At 41.6% G+C, this 26,478-nt stretch overlaps 2 protein-coding genes and 1 long non-coding RNA gene across 4 annotated transcripts; 2 read left to right on the top strand and 1 right to left on the bottom strand.

Annotated features, from left to right (window-relative positions):
- Nucleotides 1–7,299: 7,299 nt before the first annotated feature.
- Nucleotides 7,300–7,735, bottom strand: LOC116354964 (uncharacterized). The gene is made up of 2 exons (XR_004204171.1): nucleotides 7,686–7,735; nucleotides 7,300–7,598 (listed from the first exon to the last, which is right to left on the bottom strand). It is a non-coding gene; the product is annotated as an uncharacterized LOC116354964 (long non-coding RNA).
- A 3,711-nt stretch (nucleotides 7,736–11,446) lies between these two features.
- LOC109878343 (vesicular integral-membrane protein VIP36-like) lies at nucleotides 11,447–20,626 on the top strand. 2 transcript variants are annotated; one of them, XM_020470604.2, is made up of 8 exons: nucleotides 11,447–11,819; nucleotides 16,705–16,823; nucleotides 17,000–17,117; nucleotides 17,305–17,387; nucleotides 18,273–18,434; nucleotides 18,941–19,055; nucleotides 19,371–19,490; nucleotides 19,675–20,626. In XM_020470604.2, the coding sequence occupies exons 1-8, from the start codon at nucleotides 11,660–11,662 to the stop codon at nucleotides 19,833–19,835; spliced, it is 1,038 nt and encodes a 345-aa protein (XP_020326193.2). In that variant the 5' UTR covers nucleotides 11,447–11,659; the 3' UTR covers nucleotides 19,836–20,626. The 2 variants fall into 2 exon arrangements, with proteins under 2 accessions (XP_020326193.2, XP_020326194.2); XM_020470605.2 differs by lacking the exon at nucleotides 17,305–17,387 and adding an exon at nucleotides 17,439–17,518 and having other exon boundaries at nucleotides 11,481–11,819; nucleotides 19,675–20,618.
- A 220-nt stretch (nucleotides 20,627–20,846) lies between these two features.
- On the top strand, nucleotides 20,847–25,887 carry LOC109878338 (transmembrane emp24 domain-containing protein 9). The gene is made up of 5 exons (XM_020470594.2): nucleotides 20,847–21,122; nucleotides 21,668–21,768; nucleotides 21,925–22,050; nucleotides 22,215–22,361; nucleotides 24,241–25,887. Exons 1-5 carry the CDS (start codon nucleotides 20,975–20,977, stop codon nucleotides 24,388–24,390), a joined length of 672 nt encoding a protein of 223 aa, XP_020326183.1. The 5' UTR covers nucleotides 20,847–20,974; the 3' UTR covers nucleotides 24,391–25,887.
- The last annotated feature ends 591 nt before the right edge of the window (nucleotides 25,888–26,478 follow it).

Here is a 26,478-nt window from a genome sequence, read left to right on the forward strand (position 1 = left end):
TGAAACATTACCATCCAATTAATTCCTTCCAAAATAATTGTCCATTATTTATATTTTTTCACATATACTATAGCTTCTGATGGGATCACTGGAGGAGGATATAGTGAGATCAAGTAGCAGGAGACACCAGCCACACAGTCCATCTGTAGATGAGTGGAGACACCAGCTACACAGTCCATCTGTAGACGAGTGGAGACACGAGCCACACAGTCCATCTGTAGACTAGTGGAGACACCAGCTACACAGTCCATCCGTAGACTAGTGGAGACACGAGCCACACAGTCCATCTGTAGACTAGTGAAGAGACCAGCTACACAGTCCATCTGTAGACGAGTGGAGACACCAGCCACACAGTCCATCTGTAGACTAGTGAAGAGACCAGCCACACAGTCCATCTGTAGACTAGTGGAGACACCAGCCACACAGTCCATCTGTAGACTAGTGAAGACACCAGCCACACAGCCCATCTGTAGACTAGTGAAGACACCAGCCACACAGCCCATCTGTAGACTAGTGAAGAGACTAGCCACACAGTCCATCTGTAGACTAGTGAAGGCACCAGCCACACAGCCCATCTGTAGACTAGTGAAGAGACTAGCCACACAGTCCATCTGTAGACTAGTGAAGACACCAGCCACACAGCCCATCTGTAGACTAGTGAAGAGACCAGCCACACAGCCCATCTGTAGACTAGTGAAGACACCAGCCACACAGTCCATCTGTAGACTAGTGAAGAGACTAGCCACACAGTCCATCTGTAGACTAGTGAAGACACCGGCCACACAGTCCATCTGTAGACTAGTGAAGACACCAGCCACACAGCCCATCTGTGGAGACTAGTGAAGACACCAGCCACACAGTCCATCTGTGGAGACTAGTACAGTGGCGATTGGAGAAGCAGGGTGGGATGTGAAATAATGGTGCACATTTTTTTTTTAAACAATCCAAATGACCTCAATGGCTCCTTCAGTTATCCCGTCCTTCCATAGTTCTGTTGGAGGATATGGTAGTCAGGTCAAATAGCCCCGCTTTAGGGAGTGCAGTGGGAGGTATGGTGGGGTTGGTGTTAGAGCCAGTAGTGGATCATTGTCTCCAGGCTTTGTGTGTGAAGCTAAGACGCAGTGTGGCCGGCTTCCTTTTCATTTGTCTGTTGATGGAGAGGGTGTGTGTGTGTATATATATACAGTGGGGAGAACAAGTATTTGATACACTGACGATTTTGCAGGTTTTCCAACTTACAAAGCATGTAGAGGTCTGTAATTTTATCATAGGAATATATATATATATCATAGGAATATATATATTCATGTTGGAGATTCCTCACCCTGTAATTGTCTTCATTGGGTGGCTGGTGTCTGTGTCCACATGCTTCTGAGGAATTTACTGGGGCTTCTTGAAGACACGCTGGGCAGGATCAGATGAATGTATTGTCCCAGGGATTAGATGTATTTAAAAGTTAAACCAACATTGACTACTAACATAAATGTAAACAGTTTTGTTGATAATTCTTTGACTGTCCAGTTCATAAAACCAGTGGCCAAGCCTCTGGTGGGACCAGGGTTGGGTAAGTTACTTTTTAAATGTAATCCATAACACTTACTAGTTAGGCCTACCTGTCCAAAATTGTAATCAATAGCGTAGTTGTTTTGGTTTACGCAAAATTAGTATCGTAATGTCATTACTTTCATGCCGAGCCAGCCTTCAGCTGTCTCGAGACATTTCAAGATGCTTTGAGACATGTCTTGAGACATTTGCTGTTTTTAAGACGTGTCTTGAGACAGCCCATGCCATTTTGTGCCATGTCTTGAAGACATGCAATTCTATAGGACGTCTCAAGACACTGTTGTTATTTAGGTCTACATATATTGGGCTCCCGAGTGGCGCAGCGGTCTAAGGCACTGCATCTCGGTGCTAGAGGCGTCACTACAGACACCCTGGTTCGATTCCAGGCTGTATCACAACTGGCCGTGATTGGGAGTCCCATAGGGCGGCCCAGCGTCGTTCGTGCTTGGCCATCATTGTAAATAAGAATTTGTTCTTAACTGACTTGCCTAGTTAAATTAAATAAATTGACAGTACCTGACACATTTTATGCATGTCTATATAATTGAAAAAGAAGAAAATATTAAGGAAACATAAGATTAAAAATAAAGAAAATAATGAAAACCACTGACAGAGAGACAGAGAATACTCCAGAGAAGGCTGCCTAGATTGACTCTCTCTCTGGTTGGACAGCCTCATGTGGAGCCTTCTCGGGGTCAAGGACACACTTTTACATTTGAAATCAAAACATTATCACAAAAGGCAAACAAAACATAATTAAAATACATGTGAGGATCACTCTGGCCTGCACTCATACTTCTGTTCATAATGTTTGGAATTTAGGATTGTTCAACATATTAAATTCACGGAACATTCTTTAGTCAGCTGACAGTTGTTGCAAGTATCCAAACAGTCTGGCAAACCTGGAGGATTGACCATCAGATTTTCAACTTGAGGTAAGCAAGCAAAGCATTTGAATGTATACTGAACAAAACAAAAAAAACATTCAACAATTTTACTGAGTTACAGTTAAGGAAATCAGTGAATTGAAATAAATTAATTAAACCCTAATCTATGGATTTCACATGACTGGGCAGGGGCGAAGCCATGGGTGGGCCTGGGAGGGCATAGGCCCGACCACTTGGGAGCCTAGCCCAGCCAATCAGAATTAGTTTTTCCCCACAAAAGGGCTTTATTACAGACAGAAATACTCAGTTTCATCAGCTGTACGGGTCGCTGGTCTCAGGTGATTCTGCAGGTAAAAAAGAAGGATGTGGAGGTCCTGGGCTGGTGTGGTTACACATGGTCTGCGGTTGTGAGGCCGGTTGGGAAAAAAACTACATTGTTAGAGAAATGAACATTAAGTTACCTGGCAACAGTTCTGGTGGACATTCCTGTAGTCAGCATGCCAAGTGCACGCTCCCTCAAAACTTGAGACATCTGTGGCATTGTGTTGTGAGAAATAAGCTTTTTGTGCGTATGGAAGATTTCTGGGATCTTTTATTTCAGCTCATGAAACCAAAGCTTTACATGTTGCGTTTGTACTTGTGTACAGTATATGTTACTCCAGAATAATATTTTGTCAATATTAAGAATGACATTGTTAACATCTTGTTTTAGCAATGCCACGATTTATATTGAAGACTCTATTTAGCTAACAACTGTCATTAGCTTAGCTAAATAAACACAACATCTCTAATCTCTAACACTTATTTTAACTTAATATAATACATCAATAAAATCAAACATGAGCTTTTTTACATGGCACATTGCACTTTTACTTTCTGCACCAACACATTGTTTTTGCATTATTTTACCCAAATTGAACATGTTTCATTATTTATTTGAGACTAAATAGATTTTATTGATGTATTATATTCAGTATTGTTGTAATTGTCTTTATTACAAATATTTTTATTATATATTTTTTAAATCAGCCGATTAAATCGGTACCGGCTTTTTTTGGTCCTCCAAGAATCGGTATCGGATCTAATTTAAATAAGTACCAACATCGGAGAAGGCGTGTTTGCAAAGGGGCATGGTATATATGGCTAGATAGCTATGCTACTTGTGCTCAAATTTGACTGTAGAGTGTCAGCAAATATAATTGAAAGTTTACACTATTCATCAATGGCAAAGATACTTATATGTTTCCCCTTTCATCTGTGTCTGGTGTTAGTTACTGGCTAGCTAGGTCTTCATCTGTGTCTGGTGTTAGTTACTGGCTAGCTAGGTCTTCATCTGTGTCTGGTGCTAGTTACAGGTTAGCTAGGTCTTCATCTGTGTCTGGTGCTAGTTACAGGTTAGCTAGGTCTTCATCTGTGTCTGGTGTTAGTTACTGGCTAGCTAGGCCTTCATCTGTGTCTGGTGTTAGTTACTGGCTAGCTAGGTCTTCATCTGTGTCTGGTGTTAGTTACTGGCTAGCTAGGTCTTCATTTGTGTCTGGTGTTAGTTACTGGCTAGCTAGGTCTTCATCTGTGTCTGGTGTTAGTTACTGGTTAGCTAGGTCTTCATCTGCGTCTGGTGTTAGTTACTGGTTAGCTAGGTCTTCATCTGTGTCTGGTGTTAGTTACTGGTTAGCTAGGTCTTCATCTGTGTCTGGTGTTAGTTACTGGTTAGCTAGGTCTTCATCTGTGTCTGGTGTTAGTTACTGGTTAGCTAGGTCTTCATCTGTGTCTGGTGTTAGTTACTGGTTAGCTAGGTCTTCATCTGTGTCTGGTGTTAGTTACCGGCTAGCTAGGTCTTCATCCGTGTCTGGTGTTAGCTAGGTCTTCATCCGTGTCTGGTGTTAGCTAGGTCTTCATCTGTGTCTGGTGTTAGCTAGGTCTTCATCTGTGTCTGGTGTTAGCTAGGTCTTCATCTGTGTCTGGTGTTAGCTAGGTCTTCATCTGTGTCTGGTGTTAGCTAGGTCTTCATCTGTGTCTGGTGTTAGCTAGGTCTTCATCTGTGTCTGGTGTTAGCCAGTTACCAGCTAGCTAGGTCTTCATCCGTGTCTGGTGTTAGCTAGGTCTTCATCTGTGTCTGGTGTTAGCTAGGTCTTCATCCGTGTCTGGTGTTAGCTACTGGCTAGCTAGGTCTTCATATGTGTCTGGTGTTAGCTAGGTCTTCATCTGTGTCTGGTGTTAGCTACTGGCTAGCTAGGTCTTCATCTGTGTCTGGTGTTAGCCAGTTACCGGCTAGCTAGGTCTTCATCGGTGTCTGGTGTTAGCCAGTTACCGGCTAGCTAGGTCTTCATCTGTGTCTGGTGTTAGCCAGTTACCGGCTAGCTAGGTCTTCATCGGTGTCTGGTGTTAGCTAGGTCTTCATATGTGTCTGGTGTTAGCTAGGTCTTCATATGTGTCTGGTGTTAGCCAGTTACCGGCTAGCTAGGTTTGCATCTGTGTCTGGTGTTAGCTAGGTCTTCATCTGTGTCTGGTGTTAGCTAGGTCTTCATCTGTGTCTGGTGTTAGCTAGGTCTTCATCTGTGTCTGGTGTTAGCTAGGTCTTCATCCGTGTCTGGTGTTAGCTAGGTCTTCATCCGTGTCTGGTGTTAGCTACTGGCTAGCTAGGTCTTCATCTGTGTCTGGTGTTAGCTAGGTCTTCATCTGTGTCTGGTGTTAGCTAGGTCTTCATCCGTGTCTGGTGTTAGCTACTGGCTAGCTAGGTCTTCATCTGTGTCTGGTGTTAGTTAGGTCTTCATCTGTGTCTGGTGTTAGCTACTGGCTAGCTAGGTCTTCATCTGTGTCTGGTGTTAGCTAGGTCTTCATCTGTGTCTGGTGTTAGTTAGGTCTTCAGCTGTGTCTGGTGTTAGCTAGGTCTTCATTTGTGTCTGGTGTTAGCTACTGGCTAGCTAGGTCTTCATCTGTGTCTGGTGTTAGCTAGGTCTTCATCTGTGTCTGGTGTTAGCTAGGTCTTCATTTGTGTCTGGTGTTAGCTACTGGCTAGCTAGGTCTTCATCTGTGTCTGGTGTTAGCTAGGTCTTCATCTGTGTCTGGTGTTAGCTAGGTCTTCATTTGTGTCTGGTGTTAGTTTACTGGCTAGCTAGGTCTTCATCCAGCATGGAACAAAATTGTGTGGGGGGAGGGGGTTCCTTCAAAACTCTGACCCAGTTGTCATGCCAACACATCAGTCAGTGCTGCTGTGAACCACATCACAAGAGACATACCAAACGGGAGATGTGTGTGTATATATATATATAAAAATAAAGAGCCTGCCTTTTCAAACTTCCTAGTAGTTAGTCGTGAGATAAAAAGCACTTAGTCAAATGTATCATTTCTATCCCCCCAAAAAATATGAGTGATACTGGAGTCAATCAAAAGGCTATTTTACACTGGAATTAGAATGACTGTCCAGGACCTTTAACATGCCTCAAGACATCAAGTTTATCTACTCTTGCTTAACAGTTGAGACTGCAATTCTGGGCTATTTTGTTCTGTTATATTAAAATAGATGTATTCTCTATCTACATGTTGTGTCAAATAAATCTCTGACATAAATGATAGAGAAATGTCTGGTGCATTTATGGATGACTTTGTCTTATTGATCAGGGATCAACCAACCTAGATACTGCAGAGTAGATTGGATTTGTTTAGATTCATTGGGAGAAGTCATGACTATACATTAATCTGACTTTTTATTTTTACATGTGGTTTGATAGTTATTGTGTAATGAACACGGCCTGTTTCTCTTTAGTCAGGATACGAGGATGGAAGACATCAGCAACTCAAGGTAAGCTGTCAACTAGCAAATAAATCAAATGATATTTGTCACATGTGCCGAAAACAACAGGTGTAGATCTCATCGTGAAAATTCTTACTTACAAGCCCTTAACAATGTAGTCTAAAAAATAGAGTTAAGAACAAAAAAATGGCAATAAAATATGCTATATACAGGGGGTGCCGGTGTTGAGTCAATGTGCGGGGAGGGGGTGGGGGGGGAGTGAGGTAATATGTACATGTAGGTAGGGGTAAAGTGACTATGCATAGATAATAAACAGCGAGAAGCAGATCACTGCGTTGCAAAAAAGAATGTAACACGTGCAATGTTTGTTTCTTCCCATAAGAACAGACCGAGTGCTTAACTGATTAATTCTATTTTCAGACTGGACATACGATAAATCTGGAGTCCTATCTGGTGTCAAACATTATTCAGCCCTCATGGATGGTAGGCCTTTCTGCTTAAGGTGAGCTCTTTATAATTGAAGTACAAAAACATAACAGGATAGTTATGGTTTTGTTATTGATTTTGCTGAATGATATGATCGCTACACTGAACAAAAATATATTTACTGAGTTACAGCTCATAAGGAAATCAGTCAATTTAAATAGATTAATTAGGCCCTAATTTACAGATTTCTCATCACTGGGAATAAAAATAAATGTAAATTTAAAAAATTTAAAAAGTAGGGGTGTGCATCAGAAAACTAGTCAGTACCTGGTGACTTCCATTTGCCTCATGCAGCTCGACACATTTCCGTCGCATAGAGTTGATCAGGCTGTTGATTTTGGACTGTGGAATGTTGTCCCACTCCTCGTCAATGGCTGTGTGAAGTTGCTGGATATTGGCTGGAACTGGAACACGCTGTTGTACACGTCGATCCAGAGCATCCCGAACATGCTCAATGTGTGACATGTCTGGTGAGTATGCAGGCCATGGAAGAACTCAGATGTTTTCAGCTTCCAGGAATTGTGTACAGATCCTTGCGACATGGGGCTATGCATTCATGCTGAAATATGAGGTGATGCTGGCAGATGAATGGAACAACAATGGGCATCAGGATCTCGTCACGGTATCTCTGTTTATTCAAATTGACAAAAATGAAATTGTGTACATTGTCCGTAGTTTATGCATGCCCATACCACAACCCCACCTTCACCATGGGGAACACTGTTCACAACATTGACATCAGCAAACCACTCGCCCACACGATGCCATACACGCTCGCTATCTGCCAGGAACAGTTGAAACCTGGATTAATCCATGAAGAGCACACTTCTCCAGCATGCTAGTGGCCATCGAAGGGGAGCATTTGCCCACCGAGGTCGGTTACGACTCCGAACTGCAGTCAGGTCAAGACCCTGGTGAGGATGAAGAGCACACAGATTAGTCTTCCTGAGATGTTTCCCGACAGTTTGTGCAGAAATTCTTCAGTTATGAAAACCCACAGTTTCATCAGTTGTCCGGGTGGCTGGTCTCAGACGATCCCGCAGGTGAAGAAGCTGGATGTGGAGGTCCTGGGCTGGCGTGGTTACAGGTGGTGTGCGGTAGTGAGGCTGGTTGGATGTACTCCCAAAACATGAAGAGTAGCTGCTGCCTTGGCAGGAACTATTGGGGATCCTTGATATATGTCGTCAGTCCTGGGGGCCCCCCTGGGTGCAGTGGTAGGACCCCTTCTTTTTTGTTTTGATGTTAAATCTGAAGACAAAGTAAAAAAGTAAGTCACTGTGTCTAGAGAGCAAACATACAAAGCTTCATTATAACAGGAATTATACTGAACAAAAATATAAACAAAACATGTCAAATGTTTCATGAGCTGAAACAAAAGATCCTAGAAATGTTCCATATGCACAAAAAGCTTATACAGTGCCTTGCGAATGTATTCGGCCCTCTTGAACTTTGCGACCTTTTGCCACATTTCAGGCTTCAAACATAAAGATATAAAACTGTATTTTTTTTGTGAAGAATCAACAACAAGTGGGACACAATCATGAAGTGGAACGACATTTATTGGATATTTCAAACTTTTTTGAAATAAAAAAAATTGGGCGTGCAAAATTATTCAGCCCCTTTACTTTCAGTGCAGCAAACTCTCTCCAGAAGTTCAGTGAGGATCTCTGAATGATCAAATGTTGACCTAAATGACTAATGATGATAAATACAATCCACCTGTGTGTAATCAAGTCTCCGTATAAATGCACCTGCACTGTGATAGTCTCAGAGGTCCGTTAAAAGCGCAGAGAGCATCATGAAGAACAAGGAACTCACCAGGCAGGTCCGAGATACTGTTGTGAAGAAGTTTAAAGCCGGATTTGGATACAAAAAGATTTCCCAAGCTTTAAACATCCCAAGGAGCACTGTGCAAGCGATAATATTGAAATGGAAGGAGTATCAGACCACTGCAAATCTACCAAGACCTGGCCGTCCCTCTAAACTTTCAGCTCATACAAGGAGAAGACTGATCAGAGACGCAGCCAAGAGGCCCATGATCACTCTGGATGAACTGCAGAGATCTACAGCTGAGGTGGGAGACTGTCCATAGGACAACAATCAGTCGTATATTGCACAAATCTGGCATTTATGGAAGAGTGGCAAGAAGAAAGCCATTTCTTAAAGATATCCATAAAAAGTGTTGTTTAAAGTTTGCCACAAGCCACCTGGGAGACACACCAAACATGTGGAAGAAGGTGCTCTGGTCAGATGAAACCAAAATTGAACTTTTTGGCAACAATGCAAAACGTTATGTTTGGCGTAAAAGCAACACAGCTCATCACCCTGAACACACCATCCCCACTGTCAAACATGGTGGTGGCAGCATCATGGTTTGGGCCTGCTTTTCTTCAGCAGGGACAGGGAAGATGGTTAAAATTGATGGGAAGATGGATGGAGCCAAATACAGGACCATTCTGGAAGAAAACCTGATGGAGTCTGCAAAAGACCTGAGACTGGGACGGAGATTTGTCTTCCAACAAGACAATGATCCAAAACATAAAGCAAAATCTACAATGGAATGGTTCAAAAATAAACATATCCAGGTGTTAGAATGGCCAAGTCAAAGTCCAGACCTGAATCCAATCGAGAATCTGTGGAAAGAACTGAAAACTGCTGTTCACAAATGCTCTCCATCCAACCTCACTGAGCTCGAGCTGTTTTGCAATCAGGAATGGGAAAAAATGTCAGTCTCTCGATGTGCAAAACTGATAGAGACATACCCCAAGCGACTTACAGCTGTAATCGCAGCAAAAGGTGGCGCTACAAAGTATTAACTTAAGGGGGCTGAATAATTTTGCACGCCCAATTTTTCAGTTTTTGATTTGTTAAAAAAGTTTGAAATATCCAATAAATGTCGTTCCACTTCATGATTGTGTCCCACTTGTTGTTGATTCTTCACAAAATAATACAGTTTTATATCTTTATGTTTGAAGCCTGAAATGTGGCAAAAGTTCGCAAAGTTCAAGGGGGCCGAATACTTTCGCAAGGCACTGTACCTCCCAAATGTTGTTCACAAATTTGTTTCCATCCCTGTTAGTGAGCATTTCTCCTTTGCCAAGATAATCCATCCACCTGACAGGTGTGGCATATCAAGAAGCTGATTAAAACAGCATGATCATTATATAGGTGAACCTTGTGATGGGGGACAATAAAAGGACACCAAAATGTGCAATTGGGATGCTGCAATTGGTATGCTGACTGCAGGAATGGCTGGGCCTGGCTCCTCCGTGACTGGGCCTATGCCCTCCCAGGCCCACCCATGGCTGTGCCCCTGCCGTCATGTGAAATCCATAGATTAGAGCCTCATGAATTTATTTCAATTGACTGATGTCCTTTTATGAACTGTAACTCTATACAATTGTTGCATGCTGCATTTATGTTAACCTTTGGCAGCGTTATCAGAAAGCACAGAATTTATTTTCATTGCTACGCAGACGATACATAACTTTATGTTGCCGTGTCACCAGAGGACTTATTAGACTGTATTAGTTATTTAAATAATTGGCTGGTTGACAACTTCCTCCAGCTAAATCAAGACAAGACTGAGGTACTTATTGTTGGAGCCAAAGCATAGAGAGAGAATCTAGCCACACAATCGAATTCACAGGCAATAAAGATAAAACCAGTTTTTTTTTTTTACTCTGTTATTTTAAATTTTGAACTAAATTTCAAATCACACATTAGTAATGTGACCAAAATGGCTTTTTACCACCTGAGTAATTTTGTCAAGGTGCGGCCTTTTCTCTCTTATGCATGGATGAGTCTCTCTGTATCAGCCTAGTGGTTAGAGCGTTGGGCTGTCATTGAAAATAAGATTTTGTTCTTAACTGACTTGCCTAGTTAAATATATGTTAAATCATAAAAAAATACAAGCAGGCTTGACTACTGTAATGCTCTGTCTGGTCTACCCAGGAAAGCCATTGGTCAACTTCAAACCCTACAGAATGCTGCAGCACGGGTACTGTCCAAGACCAGATGGAGAGGACACATTACATCGGTTTTGAGGTCTCTGCACTGGGTGCCTGTGAGTTTTAGAATTCATTTTAAGATTATTCTATTCGTTTTTAAATCAATCCACAAATATGAATCCCAATACATGCCAGACATGCTTTTAAGTTATGTACACACTAGGCCCCTCAGGTCCTCTGGCCTTAAGTATCCCAAAGCCTAGAACCAAGAGGCATGGAGGCAGCCTTAAGTTATTACACCCCCAGCCTCTGGAAGAGCAGCACTGCTGCTGCTTGTAAGTAAGTATTTCACGGTAAGGTCTACACTTGTTGTATTCTGCGAATGTGACAAATGAAGTTTGATTTGATCTGTGGACAAATTGAAAAGAGAGCTTAAAACATATTTTTAGCTTTGCTTTTCCTTAGGGTGCTTTTTAATTGTTCCGTTTGTGTAATTTCGTTTTTTTAATACTTATTTTTGTTGTGAAGTCAATATTTCAGCTTTATTTTCATAGTTTTTATTTGCGACCTTGTGGGCCGACACAGTCGGAATTCGGCGAACTCTTCAAATAAACAAACTGATGTAGTGGCACCATCTAGTGGAGAAAAAGAAACGTCAGTCGTGCCATTTACAAAGTTGTGAACATTTGCATACTTCGAACGTTCCAACTACAACCAAGCCCCTGATTGGTCGTTTTTGTTGTCTTTAACTATGTGGTCGTCCATGATTGGCTATAGTAATTTTTACCAACTATGAAAACATTATTTACAACTACAAGTTCAAAGCGATAATAACAATTTTAAAAACGCTGTTTGAACTTTGAAAGGTAACAATGAAAATATTACTTTCATATAGACGGTTATTTCAACAACAACAAAAATAGGACACGGTTAAAGTTCCTGAACTGAAAAGTAACATAGGAACTATTTTAGTGGGAGTCGCTGTGTCCTACCCGGATCAGGAAGATGGTTATCCAGGATCCATGGTGTCTTTCCCAGGCAGCAAAATGAGAGGCGTTGGTACATTTATCAGCAGACCACTGCCTTTCCTATTACTTCACTTTACTCTATTGAAATGCGATATAACAGACGGCAATGTAGAGCACTTAAAGCGGGAGCATTCGCTCATGAAACCGTACCAGGGTAAGTACGCTAACGGCATGTGATAATGATAGCTAACTTTTATATTGTCAATAACGTTAGCTGCAAGGAGCCAGTTATACTAATTAACTAGATAGTTTGCTAACTAGCCAAATAGTGTGCAACTGCAGCCCGCAATTCGGGGCGTTCCTGCATCCCATTGCTTCCGTCATAACATGCTGACCAGACCGCTCGCGCAAGTTGATTTTGACGCAATCAGGACACGCAGGTTGAAATATCAAAACGAACTTTGAACCAAACTAAATTAATTTAGGGACAGGTCGAAAAGCATTAAACATATGTCAATTTAGCTAACTAGTTTTCCCCACCCTAACCCCACTCTATACAGCGGTAACTCACCACTCTATCCAGGGGAAACTCGCCACCCTAACACCACTCTATACAGCGGAAACTCACCATCCTAACACCACTCTATTCAGGGGAAACTCACCACCCTAACACCACTCTATTCAGGGGAAACTCACCACCCTAACACCACTCTATACAGGGGAAACTCACCACTCTATACAGGGGAAACTCACCACTCTATACAGGGGAAACTCACCACTCTATACAGGGGAAACTCACCACCCTATACAGGGGAAACTCACCACCCTAACCCCACTTTATACAGGGGAAACTCACCACCCCAACACCACTCTATACAGGGGAAACTCACCACTCTATACAGGGGAAACTCACCACTCTATACAGGGGAAACTCACCACCCTAACACCACTCTATACAGGGGAAACTTACCACCCTAACCCCACTCTATACAGCGGTAACTCACCACCCTAACACCACTCTATACAGCGGTAACTCACCACTCTATCCAGGGGAAACTCACCACCCTAACACCACTCTATACAGGGGAAACTCACCACCCTAACACCACTCTATACAGCGGTAACTCACCACTCTATCCAGGGGAAACTCGCCACCCTAACACCACTCTATACAGCGGAAACTCACCATCCTAACACCACTCTATTCAGGGGAAACTCACCACCCTAACACCACTCTATTCAGGGGAAACTCACCACCCTAACACCACTCTATACAGGGGAAACTCACCACTCTATACAGGGGAAACTCACCACTCTATACAGGGGAAACTCACCACCCTAACACCACTCTATACAGGGGAAACTTACCACCCTAACCCCACTCTATACAGGGGAAACTCACCACCCTAACACCACTCTATACAGGGGAAACTCACCACTCTATACAGGGGAAACTCACCACCCTAACACCACTCTATACAGGGGAAACTCACCACTCTATCCAGGGGAAACTCGCCACCCTAACACCACTCTATACAGCGGTAACTCACCACTCTATCCAGGGGAAACTCACCACCCTAACACCACTCTATACAGCGGTAACTCACCACTCTATCCAGGGGAAACTCGCCACCCTAACACCACTCTATACAGCGGAAACTCACCATCCTAACACCACTCTATTCAGGGGAAACTCACCACCCTAACACCACTCTATTCAGGGGAAACTCACCACCCTAACACCACTCTATACAGGGGAAACTCACCACTCTATACAGGGGAAACTCACCACTCTATACAGGGGAAACTCACCACCCTAACACCACTCTATACAGGGGAAACTCACCACTCTATACAGGGGAAACTCACCACTCTATACAGGGGAAACTCACCACCCTATACAGGGGAAACTCACCACCCTAACCCCACTTTATACAGGGGAAACTCACCACCCCAACACCACTCTATACAGGGGAAACTCACCACTCTATACAGGGGAAACTCACCACCCTAACACCACTCTATACAGGGGAAACTCACCACTCTATACAGGGGAAACTCACCACCCTAACCCCACTCTATACAGGGGAAACTCACCACCCTAACACCACTCTATACAGGGGAAACTCACCACCCTAACACCACTCTATACAGGGGAAACTCACCACCCTAACACCACTCTATACAGGGGAAACTCACCACTCTATACAGGGGAAACTCACCACCCTAACACCACTCTATACAGGGGAAACTCACCACCCTAACACCACTCTATACAGGGGAAACTTACCACCCTAACCCCACTCTATACAGGGGAAACTCACCACCCTAACACCACTCTATACAGGGGAAACTCACCACTCTATACAGGGGAAACTCACCACCCTAACACCACTCTATACAGGGGAAACTCACCACTCTATACAGGGGAAACTCACCACCCTAACCCCACTCTATACAGGGGAAACTCACCACCCTAACACCACTCTATACAGGGGAAACTCACCACCCTAACACCACTCTATACAGGGGAAACTCACCACCCTAACACCACTCTATACAGGGGAAACTCACCACTCTATACAGGGGAAACTCACCACCCTAACACCACTCTATACAGGGGAAACTCGCCAACCTGACTCCAGTTAAATACTCTTTATTTGTATGTATTTTATTGGCCCATACACCCCTCTATTCAGAGGACAAAAATAATTTTGTTTTACATTGGAGTTTTTTCAGATATTTTGTTACATATATATTATTTCCTGATGGGATCTTTACTGACCAAAGAGTAGGAACACCCGTTTTAAAGACCCACTTTCAATTTTATTGATAAACATTCCATTGTTAATTAGTACTTCAACATTATTCAAATTAAATGAATGTTATAAAAGTGTATAGTATAAATGACAGTGATTTGTCTTTGAACTTACTGCCTTCTTCTTATCCCTTTCAGCAGCATATTTGTCTTTGGCTTTGTTTCCCTGTGTGGCATTCATACAACGTTGTGCCCACGTCTTGAAACGGTTACTCTCCCTACTCAGTTTTTCCCCCCTGCCAAAGCCTTTGCATCTATTTCAGGTCAAAAATATGATATTTTACTATTAGGATGGGATAGCATATATTACCTTTAGGATGGGATAGCATATATTACCTTTAGGATGGGATAGCATATATTACCTTTAGGATGGGATAGCATATATTACCTTTAGGATGGGATAGCATATATTACCTTTAGGATGGGATAGCATATATTACCTTTAGGATGGGATAGCATATATTACCTTTAGGATGGGATAGCATATATTACCTTTTAGGATGGGATAGCATATATTACCTTTAGGATGGGATAGCATATATTAACTTTAGGATGGGATAGCATATATTACCATTAGGATGGGATAGCATATATTACCTTTAGGATGGGATAGCATATATTACCTTTAGGATGGGATAGCATATATTACCTTTAGGATGGGATAGCATATATTACCTTTAGGATGGGATAGCATATATTACCTTTAGGATGGGATAGCATATATTACCTTTAGGATGGGATAGCATATATTACCTTTAGGATGGGATAGCATATATTACCTTTAGGATGGGATAGCATATATTACCTTTAGGATGGGATAGCATATATTACCTTTAGGATGGGATAGCATATATTACCTTTAGGATGGGATAGCATATATTACCTTTAGGATGGGATAGCATATATTACCTTTAGGATGGGATAGCATATATTACCTTTAGGATGGGATAGCATATATTACCTTTAGGATGGGATAGCATATATTACCTTTAGGATGGGATAGCATATATTACCTTTAGGATGGGATAGCATATATTACCTTTAGGATGGGATAGCATATATTACCTTTAGGATGGGATAGCATATATTACCTTTAGGATGGGATAGCATATATTACCTTTAGGATGGGATAGCATATATTACCTTTTAGGATGGGAAAGCATATATCACCTTTTAGGATGGGATAGCATATATTACCTTTTAGGATGGGATAGCATATATTACCTTTTAGGATGGGATAGCATATATTACCTTTTAGGATGGGATAGCATATATTACCATTAGGATGGGATAGCATATATTACCTTTTAGGATGGGATAGCATATATTACCTTTAGGATGGGATAGCATATATTACTTTTAGGATATCATTATTACTATTAGGATGGGATAGAATATATTACCTTTAGGATGTCATTATTACTATTAGGATGGGATGTCATATATCACTATTAGGATATAATATATTACTATTAGGATGAGATCATATATTGCTATTAGATATTATATATTGCTATTAGGATATTATATATTACTATTAGGATATCATATGGGGCGGCAGGTAGCCTAGTGATTAGAGCGTTGGTAACCGGAAGGTTGCAAGATGGAATCCCTGAGCTGACAAGGTACAAATCTGTCGTTCTGCCCCTGAACAAGGCAGTTAACCCACCGTTCCTAGTCCGTCATTGAAAATAAGAATTTGTCCTTAACTGACTTGCCTAGTTTAATAAAGATAACATTTAAAAAATGATAAGGTCCTTGGACCTTGAGGAGTAACGGTAGGCTCTTCCTTAATTAACAGTACATCTTGGGCCAGGCTTGGGGTAGCCAACTCCACTCAACTCTGTTTAGTCTGCTTGGCTAATTCATATCTCTTAATTACATTGAGCCATTGACCATTACATTGAGCCAAATGACCATTCCACTTGTGAGAGGAATGGTCTTTTGCCAAACTGCGCACAGTAGTTTTGTATTTGAAAGATTCTTTCTTGTTTATATGAAAGTTAAGTTTCAAAGGTTTCCAAAACTATATTGCTAGTGAGGATTAATAATGTTTCTAAATGTTAAAACAGAGTGTCGGGAATGTAGTTCACATGGAGCCAGCTGTCCTCCATACCATCAACTGAGAACCCAAGAATGGGACCGGCTGTGGGCCCCCGTGGGTTCTCGAGAGCTGGGCAAGGGGTGGCAATGAGTAATTGATGAACAACGGAATTCTTCACATTCTTCTCCCATGTGTCCCTAAAATCCTGCTTTGACTCTTCACCAAAATGTTGTACAGGTGTTGGAAGCAGCCCATCCAGTCAGTGGGACTTCTGGGGGAGCACGCTAGTCACCAGCTCATATGTGCGCCTGACACCTGATGAGAGAAGTAAACAGGGATCCATATGGAACACAGTGGTGAGTAAGGAACTAGCTTCTATGAAATGTATTCTGTTAGGCATTACAGACTGAAAATACAATCCACTCTCAAATCCATTATAGCTTGACTGGAGAATATCTACATTTTAAACTGAATAGATGGGTCCAATTCATGGTTGAATTGATGATCCAATGTCATTGTTTTCTCTGTGCAGCCTGTTCATCTGAAAGACTGGGAGATGCACGTGCAGTACAAGATCCACGGGTCGGGGAAGAAAAATCTCCATGGAGACGGCATCGCCATCTGGTACACGAAGGAGAGACTTCATCCAGGTAATACATCATCTTGCCAAAATAGAATCTTTGTCATCAATCACTTCCTCATTCCAGTACAAAGCTTTGGCAATCAAATCAGTAGACTAGTCTATGTGATGTGGTAGCACTGGGTTGCATTTGCCGTAATCACTTTAAGTCTCAGTCATGTGCTCATCATATCTCGAACTCTTTGCATTCCATTCAGGCCCAGTCTTTGGAAACCAAGATCATTTTGTTGGCCTGGCTTTATTTGTGGATACCTTCCGCAATGATCTCCATGGGATGGATGTAAGTGCAGCGATCTGGCTGGTTGACTTGACGTGATTCTTCCCTTTGCAGGGTCTGTGTTTGGCAGCAATGCTAAGTTCCACGGTCTCGCCCTTTTTATAGACACGTACCATAACGATGAGGCGGCTGATGTGAGTTGACGCAGCTACATTTATCATTATTCTCCTGCGTTTCATGTCAAAGTGATGGAAGGATTTTAATGTGATGTATTTTCTTTTTGAGTTTCTTGGTTATTTTTTTTCATATGAAGCTTTTTAGTTTCTTTCCGAGAAGGACCTTTTTGTAGCATCATCAACATCTCCTTTAATATGCTGCATTCGGGCTTATTCAACATACATGTACAAATATTTTTGCATCCGGCCGCGACCGGGAGGTCCGTGGGGCGACGCCCAATTTGGCCTAGCGTCGTCCGGGTTAGGGAGGGCTTGGTCGGTAGGGATGTCCGTGTCTCATCGCGCACCAGCGACTCCTGTGGCGGGCCGGGCGCAGTGCACGCTAACCAAGGTTGCCAGGTGCACGGTGTTTCCTCCGACACATTGGTGCGGCTGGCTTCCAGGTTGGATGCGCGCTGTGTTAAGAAGCAGTGCGGCTTGGTTGGGTTGTGTAACGGAGGACGCATGACTTTCAACCTTCGTCTCTCCCGAGCCCGTACGGGAGTTGTAGCGATGAGACAAGATAGTAGCTACTAAAAACAATTGGATACCATGAAATTGGAGAGAAAAAGGAGTAAAATTTAAAATATATATATATATATTTTTGCATCACAGCGTAAGATGGATTGATTGGTAACTGAGTCAGGACTAGGATCAAATAATTGATTCACAATGGCTTATCTTTATTTAATATTTGTTGTTTTCTGTTACATCCCTTTGTGCTTTACACTAGCGTTCCTTTCCCTACATCTCTGCCATGGTGAATAATGGTTCTCTGCCCTATGACCATGGGAATGATGGACGTACCTCTGAACTGGGAGGCTGCTCTTCTGAGATCAGGAACAAAGACCATGACACCTACCTCGCCATTCGCTACTCCAAGGGCAGACTCACGGTAGGAATCCCTTTTTAAGTGATATAAATGACTATAGTCTAGACATCTTGGACTGGTATCCTAAACACAGATGAGGCTTAACCTAGTCCTGTACTAAACGGCATGCTTAATAGAGATGCTCCTTGGCGCATGCTTTTTGGTCCAGGACTACGCTTCATCTTTGTCTGGGAACCTGGCCTCTTGTGTATGTATATGTATGTATGTTTTTCATAGTTTTCAGTGGAGGCAAATATATGCTCACGTCAAAGTCTGGCATTCTGGGCTCTTTGAAGTCGTGCCAAAGCCTTCTGGATTGTTTGCTTGTTTGTTTTCTTACCAAAACATTAGGGCAAGAAACCAATAGTGAACTTGCAATGCCGTGGTAGTATTTATTTTGAATTAAATGAATGTATATATATATATATATTTCTTCTTTTATGTTATAGAGTATAAGTTATGTAATTGACATGATACATTTCTATTCAAATAATGGCAATTGCTGAATTGTGCCATTCTGATCTCTACAGGTGATGATTGACATTGATGATAAGAATGAATGGAAAGAGTGCATTGACATCGGGGGTGTCCGTCTCCCCACGGGGTACTACTTTGGGGCTTCTGCTGCTACAGGAGATCTCTCTGGTAGGTTGGATCAGGTTGTGGAGAATGATTATTGCTACAGTGGATCTCTGGTAGGTTGAGTCAGAGTGGATTAAATAGACTGATTCTTTTCAAGATGTAGATCACATTTCTTTTTAGGTCTCGAACACAAATTTAAAAACTGCACGCTGTGAAAGATAATGCCTGACCTTGATTAAATTCTCATAAAAATAAAAAACCTTGCTGTGCAGAAGAGTACACACAGATTGAACCAATTATTTGTTTGTCATTTCACAGTCTGGCGTTGTACATTTGAAGTCTATGGTGATTCATGCTAACACAACTCTCATGTTGCAGATAACCATGATATCATCTCTATGAAGATGTATCAACTGATGGTGGAACACGCACCTGATGAGGACAGTCTGGACTGGACCAAGATTGAGCCAAGCGTCAGCCTGCTGAAGTCCCCCAAAGGTAGGTAGATTTTATTCGATAAAGAAAACCCATTTCTGTTCTAACCAAATAGACAAAGATGGTATTCCATTTGACCACCGTTAAGTATTTGTCATCTTACTATAAATCATCTACGGTAGGTGAGTAGACTTGTTAGATTAAGAGTTAACCATGATCATTCTTCTTTAATTTTTCTCTTTCAAAGACAACATTGATGATCCTACTGGTAACTTCCGAAGCACACCTCTTACTGGCTGGAAGGTCTTCCTGCTTCTGCTGTGTGCTCTACTGGGAATTGTAGTTTGTGGTGTTGTAGGGGCTGTAGTCTTTCAGAAGCGCCAGGAAAGAAACAGGAGGTTTTACTGAGAGGAAAAACATATTTCTGTATGTGAGAGGTATTTGTAAAATGAGCTGTTGTGAAAAATACAGATTCAGAAACGCATCCAAAGTGAATTTTCTAAAGATTGTACAAATGTTTATATCTGCTGAAGCACCGCGATGATTACAGTCACTTATGGTATCGTCCAATGTTTGTGAAATAACCATGACTAATGGTTACTACCACGTATATGAGTGACCTTTTGATGGAGGCAGTTTGTTTTTGTTTTTATTCACACCCTTTCCCCTGTTCTTTTTGCTTTCACAGTACAGGGGATACTTGTGAATTTGGATCAACCTGTAAAAACACTGATTTGTTCAATAACTTTCAAATGAGATTTACTTTCACAACATTTTCTGTATAAGTTGATTTATTTTCACCTCATCTTTTTATACCATTGGATTCTGAGTGATTGGACTGATTTTAAATATTTGTAGGATTTCATTTAGTTTTTTACATTGATCTCTAACTGCTCTTGACTTTGAATTCAATATGGGTGTTGGTAAGGATTTTGGGCACATTTACATTCGGTAAGGCCTACCTTGGGGGCTTTACAAATCTCTCATGTGAGATTGCATCACATTTTACATTAGATCAATGGGAATTGTGTTTTTAACGATTCTGCATAAAGTGTCTCTTTCCTTTTGAGGTGGCTGCTTAAACACAGATTATTTGAGTAGAAATGTCCCTTTACCGTGATTGAATGACTCAAACTGAACAAGGCCGTGTTGCGTTATCCTGTAAGACTCAATAAAACTGGTCTCCCCAAATGATTAAACTCAAGTGTCTTCTAATGTGTAGTCCTAAAGCTTTCATATCATTTTGTGTGACAGACAGTACAGCCCTGCACTTTTTTCTAGCGAAGCTCTACTACTGATTAAACTAATTGATGTCTAAATTGAAGACCATAGTCAGTTAATTATTTTCATTCGCATTGTTAGTGTCGGATTTAAAAAATAATAAGAATATATGCATAATCATGAAACCGGAAGAACATTACTTAGAACTACCATAACCACAAGTCTAACTCCAGTGTTGATTGGACGATGATAAGCGATAGGTTACGTGGCATTGGTGTCCGCGCAGACTCAGATCACAACATCCTTCGTCTATCATCGCCTGGAAGATGGTGGCAGTCAAAATGCAGTCTTGTGTGTTGTTAGTTTTGCTTTTGAACGTTTATTACACCTTTGTCTCCTCGCTGTACTTTCACATCGGGGAGACTGAGAAGAAATGCTTCATAGAGGAAATTCCGGATGAAACCATGATCATCGGTCAGTAACGTTATCTTGGGATTGCTATGCTATTTAGCCTCGGGAAGTCAGCTAACGTTAACCAGCAATCTAGCCAGCCAACATTAAATGTGACTAAACTTACTTTTCAGTTGACAGACTTGGCTAGCTAGCTTCTCAAATTCATGAGCAGGTTAGCTAACTAAGTTAACCAGCTAGCTAACGTTAGCTATACAAATCAAATACAATTTTATTAGTGGCGTACACATTTGCAGATGTTATCGCAGGTGCGAAATGCTCATGTTTCTAGCTCCAACAGTGCAGTTATATCTAACAATAAAAACCTGACACTTGTCATATTGATGTCCTCAACTAGCTACAACTATCATGATGTGGATACTTTTAATAAATATTTAACCATATCTAGTGTAACTACATTTTACTGTCGTACCATCCATATTGTAGGTCCTGAAACGACCCCTGACCTATCAGTTTACCCTCTAGCTAGGCACTTGTAAGGATAAGACCGGTAGAGGCAGTCATTGGCTGGCATGTGTAAACAATTACATTTTTGTCTCTTTTTTAAGGAAATTATCGTACACAATTGTACGACAAACAGAAAGAAGAGTACCTTCCTGCCACACAGGGTCTGGGGATGTTTGTTGAGGTGAAAGACCCTGATGAGAAGGTAGGATGCTACACTCTGCAACCAGTATCATTCACATCATATGGTATTCTCTGAGAGAAGCCTGTGAGAATAATTAAAAACCAAGCTACATTGAACTGGATAGTAATTATACTGAAAAAGTGTTGCTTTCTGTGTGTTTTCTTATCTGGACTCTAGGTGATCCTGTCTCGTCAATACGGCTCGGAGGGAAGATTCACCTTCACCTCTCACACCCCAGGAGAACATCAGATCTGCCTTCACTCCAACTCCTCCAAGTTTGCCCTCTTCGCTGGAGGAATGCTTGTAAGTACATTAGTGGGACAAATGTGGGGGAAAAGGCTATTGCACTCACAATGTGGGTCAATAAGAAAAGCTGATGGCAGGATACAATATGGAATGGGGGTGGTGTAAGTGTTTTGAAAATACCCATGTTTATGTTCCTCTGAATTTCTGTGAACCACCCTCAGAGAGTTCACCTGGACATCCAAGTGGGAGAGCACACCAATAACTATGCAGAGATTGCAGCCAAAGACAAGCTGACAGAGCTGCAGCTGAGAGTGAGACAGCTGGTGGAGCAGGTGGACCAGATCCAGAAGGAGCAGAACTATCAGAGGGTGAGTACATTTTTAAATGTTTTTTTTAAATTGAAGCTTTATTTAACTAGGCAAGTCAGTTAAGAACAAATTCTTCTTTACCACGGCGGCCTACTCCGGCCTAACCCAAATCAAATTTTATTTGTCACTGACACATGGTTAGCAGATATTAATGCGAGTGTAGCGAAATGCTTGTGCTTCTAGTTCCGACAATGCAGTAATAACCAACGAGTAATCTAACCTAACAATTCCACAACTACTACCTTATACACACAAATGTAAAGGGATAAAGAATATGTACATAAAGATATATGAATGAGTGATGGTACAGAACGGCATAGGCAAGATGCAGTAGATGGTATGGAGTACAGTATATACATATGAGATGAGTAATGTAGGGTATGTAAACATTATAATAAGTGGCATTGTTTAAAGTGGCTAGTGATACATTTTTTTACATCAATTTCCATTATTAAAGTGGCTGGAGTTGAGTCATTATGTTGGCAGCAGCCACTCAATGTTAGTGGTGGCTGTTTAACAGTCTGATGGCCTTGAGATAGAAGCTGTTTTTCAGTCTCTCGGTCCCTGCTTTGATGCACATGTACTGACCTCGCCTTTTGGATGATAGCGGGGTGAACAGGCAGTGGCTCGGGGGGTTGTTGTCCTTGATGATCTTTATGGCCTTCCTGTGACATCAGGTGGTTTAGGTGTCCTGGAGGGCAGGTAGTTTGCCCCCGGTGATGCGTTGTGCAGACCTCACTACCCTCTGGAGAGCCTTATGGTTGTGGGCTGAGCAGTTGCCGTACCAGGCGGTGATACAGCCCGACAGGATGCTCTCGATTGTGCATCTGTAGAAGTTTGTGAGTGCTTTTGGTGACAAGCTGAATTTCTTCAGCCTCCTGAGGTTGAAGAGGCGCTGCTGCGCCTTCTTCACAACGCTGTCTGTGTGGGTGGACCAATTCAGTTTGTCCGTGATGTGTACGCCGAGGAACACATCACGGACAAACTACCCTCTCCACTACTGTCCCGTCGATGTGGATAGAGGGCTGCTCCATCTGCTGTTTCCTGAAGTCCACAATCATCTCCTTTGTTTTGTTGATGTTGAGTGTGAGGTTATTTTCCTGACACCACACTCCGAGGGCCCTCACCTCCTCCCTGTAGGCTGTCTCGTCGCTGTTGGTAATCAAGCCTACCACTAGTGTCGTCCGCAAACTTGATGATTGAGTTGGAGGCGTGCATGGCCACGCAGTCGTGGGTGAACAGGGAGTACAGGAGAGGGCTCAGAACGCACCCTTGTGGGGCCCCCGGTAGTCGTTTAGCTCAGTTACCTTAGCTTTCTTGGGAACAGGAACAATGGTGGCCCTCATGAAGCATGTGGGAACAGCAGACTGGGATAAGGATTGATTAAATATGTCCGTAATATGACGCTGGGCCAATTGTGCTCCGCTCTATGGGACTTTCGATGACGGGTGGTTGTGATACAGCCCGGGATCTAACCAGGGTCTGTAGTGAAGCCTCTAGCACTGCTTAGACCGCTGTGTCACTTGGGAGCCCAATTCTAACTCAAGACTACATCAGCTCTTGAGTAAAGCCCTTGACACATTGGTAGTGTTTGCTTGCCATGAGTTCTTGGCACCTCTGAAAAGAGAGCTGGTTACAAAACGATTCTACATGTAGAAAAATACTAAAATAATGTCAGACGTCTACCGACAGGTGGTCCGTAAAAAACAATGAGCAAAACGAACCATTTGGTGCAATGTTTTCTCCTTAAAATACCAGTCTTTTCAAGGCAGTTTGATTTAAGACATTTGCTGAATTCCATATTTACCTCTAGTTCAGATATCGATTGCCTTGGCTTGTGTGCTACTATTTGTATTTATAATTGCTCTGTCTTTTCCAGTACCGTGAGGAGCGCTTCAGGCAGACCAGTGAGAGCACAAACCAGAGGGTTCTGTGGTGGTCCATCGTTCAGACATTGATCCTGGTGGCCATTGGCTTCTGGCAGATGAGACATCTCAAGAGTTTCTTCGAAGCCAAGAAATTAGTGTAGACCTGCACTCTCATTTTGTTGTTTACCTGAGTCTGGGTTGGGGATCAAATCAGTAAACTCAGGAAGTGAACTTTAACTCTATTCAATTGAAAATTCTCCCATTGTTTTCTATGAGGCATTTTTCATTCATCAATTCAGGTTTTAAATTCACTTCCTGAATTGATAAGTGAAATGAACCCAACCCTGGTCTGAATGCAGTACTCAAACATCAGTCAGAATGTGTGTTTGCTCCCAGAAGTATATGTGCAGACTGGTGATGTTACCATCCTATCAGTGAAAACCACCCAATTACTTTGCATTTTGATAGGGCTCTGCTTTTGGATTTTTAAGACCCTTTTATGACCTTGATATTCCCCATCCCTGTTTCTATAAGGTATCAGTCTGCAATTAGTTTTATTTATGATCCTCTAGATAATGTTTTACTTTAGGCTGGGAAAAAATGTTTTTTTTTACTATTGATGATATCAAACATTGTTCTTCGGAAAGTTAAAACCACTTGTATTTTTTTTTTCAACACATGCTCCTCCCCCCATAATATATTTCTGTTTGTGACTGCCAGTCATATTATAGGCTGCATCTTCTCCCTCAAAATAACAGGTGTGTTTTCAAACTAATTAGATGATGTTTTCACTCTACATGCATTGTAATGGGGTTTTTGTTACTAGCTGAGAGAGAGAGAGCACCTATTTTAGTTTAGAGCTGTACAACAGAAATGGTGACTTGATTTATGAAATGTATTTTTGGTCATGTGTGCATACTGGTCTTTGTATCTGGATGTTTTTTTTAATTTAGATTCAAATTAATTTACATTTCAACCCCTGATGTATTTAGTGTCAGTCATGGTCTGTGTGTTTAGAAACAGAAAGACATCCAGCATATTTTTTTTTTTATGGAGATCTTGAAAATGTGGAACCTTCTCCTGTCTTGTTAGCCAGTATCTGTATTCACAAAGCACCTTGGAGTAGGCTTGCTGATCTAGTATCTGTTACCCCTTGCTATTCATTTTGATTTAAAAGTCTAAGCTGATCCTAGCTCAGCACTTCTATTCTGAGACGCTTACTGAATACGGGCTCGGTCTGTGTTTTATTTAATGGTCCATTTATAAAGCTGGAAAGTGAAACAAGAAACATGACATTTTAGTTAAAGGGTGGTGATAGTGTCTGTTAATATGGTAGTTCTATGGAAGAAAAAAAAGTAATGTGAAATACTAGCTATGCATTTGCTTAAGTAAGTGAGCAGTTCACACAGTTTCTCCCTAACTTGCTGAATACACTGCCAAAGATGTTCACTTATCACAATCCATTGACTTGATGATGGTCAAGTAAATATTGATTTAAAGAGATTTGCTTGTTTTTTCCCCATCTATACTGCATATCTAAGTGAACCAGGAGAGATGGTGTTTTTGGCTTCTGTTCTGTCCATTTCCTTTCTACAAATTCTCAAGTAGAGTTTTGAAGACACTGATTTAATTCAATAAAGAACTGCTGTCCAGTTAAACAGTTTGCTCCAGTTCTCATCATATACAAGGAGTTGGTTTGTGGGTAAATATCAATTTTACACTTGAAAAGTATTTAGCCAGAAAGCAGTCTTTTGCTTCATTATCATAAAACAATAAGAACTATACTGGATAATTTTTGCAAAAAAATGTATTGTTCAGTTAATCTGTTTTTTGTTTATCCACGATGTTCCTAAAATGATTCCTAATTGTGTTAGTTCATCATTGGTGCTTTTTGTTGTTGCCTTTTGTTATGGTTAGATGTCAGAGGTTGAGTATGATATTAATGTAATTGATTTTAATGGTTTATTTTGGGTGGGGATATTTCAGATTCTGTCAATTTGAAAACTTGTCTAAATTGCGCTCAAATATAAAGTTTTGTGACCTTTGGCTAGCTAGCTTGAATTACTATTTCCCTAGACACTTTGCCAAACAAAAATAGATCAGACGAAGGTCCATCCATAGGGAATGCGTTCTGTAGTTCCCCAAATGCATAGGAATGTTTAGTCTTGATCATGTGTTTCTCCCGGAGCAATGTCTTAGGCGAACTTTAGAAAAACAGGTTGTGATATTTTCTTGAGTAGAAGCTCTTT

Source organism: Oncorhynchus kisutch, linkage group LG19 (genome assembly GCF_002021735.2).
Source record: "Oncorhynchus kisutch isolate 150728-3 linkage group LG19, Okis_V2, whole genome shotgun sequence".
Lineage (NCBI taxonomy): Eukaryota > Metazoa > Chordata > Actinopteri > Salmoniformes > Salmonidae > Oncorhynchus > Oncorhynchus kisutch.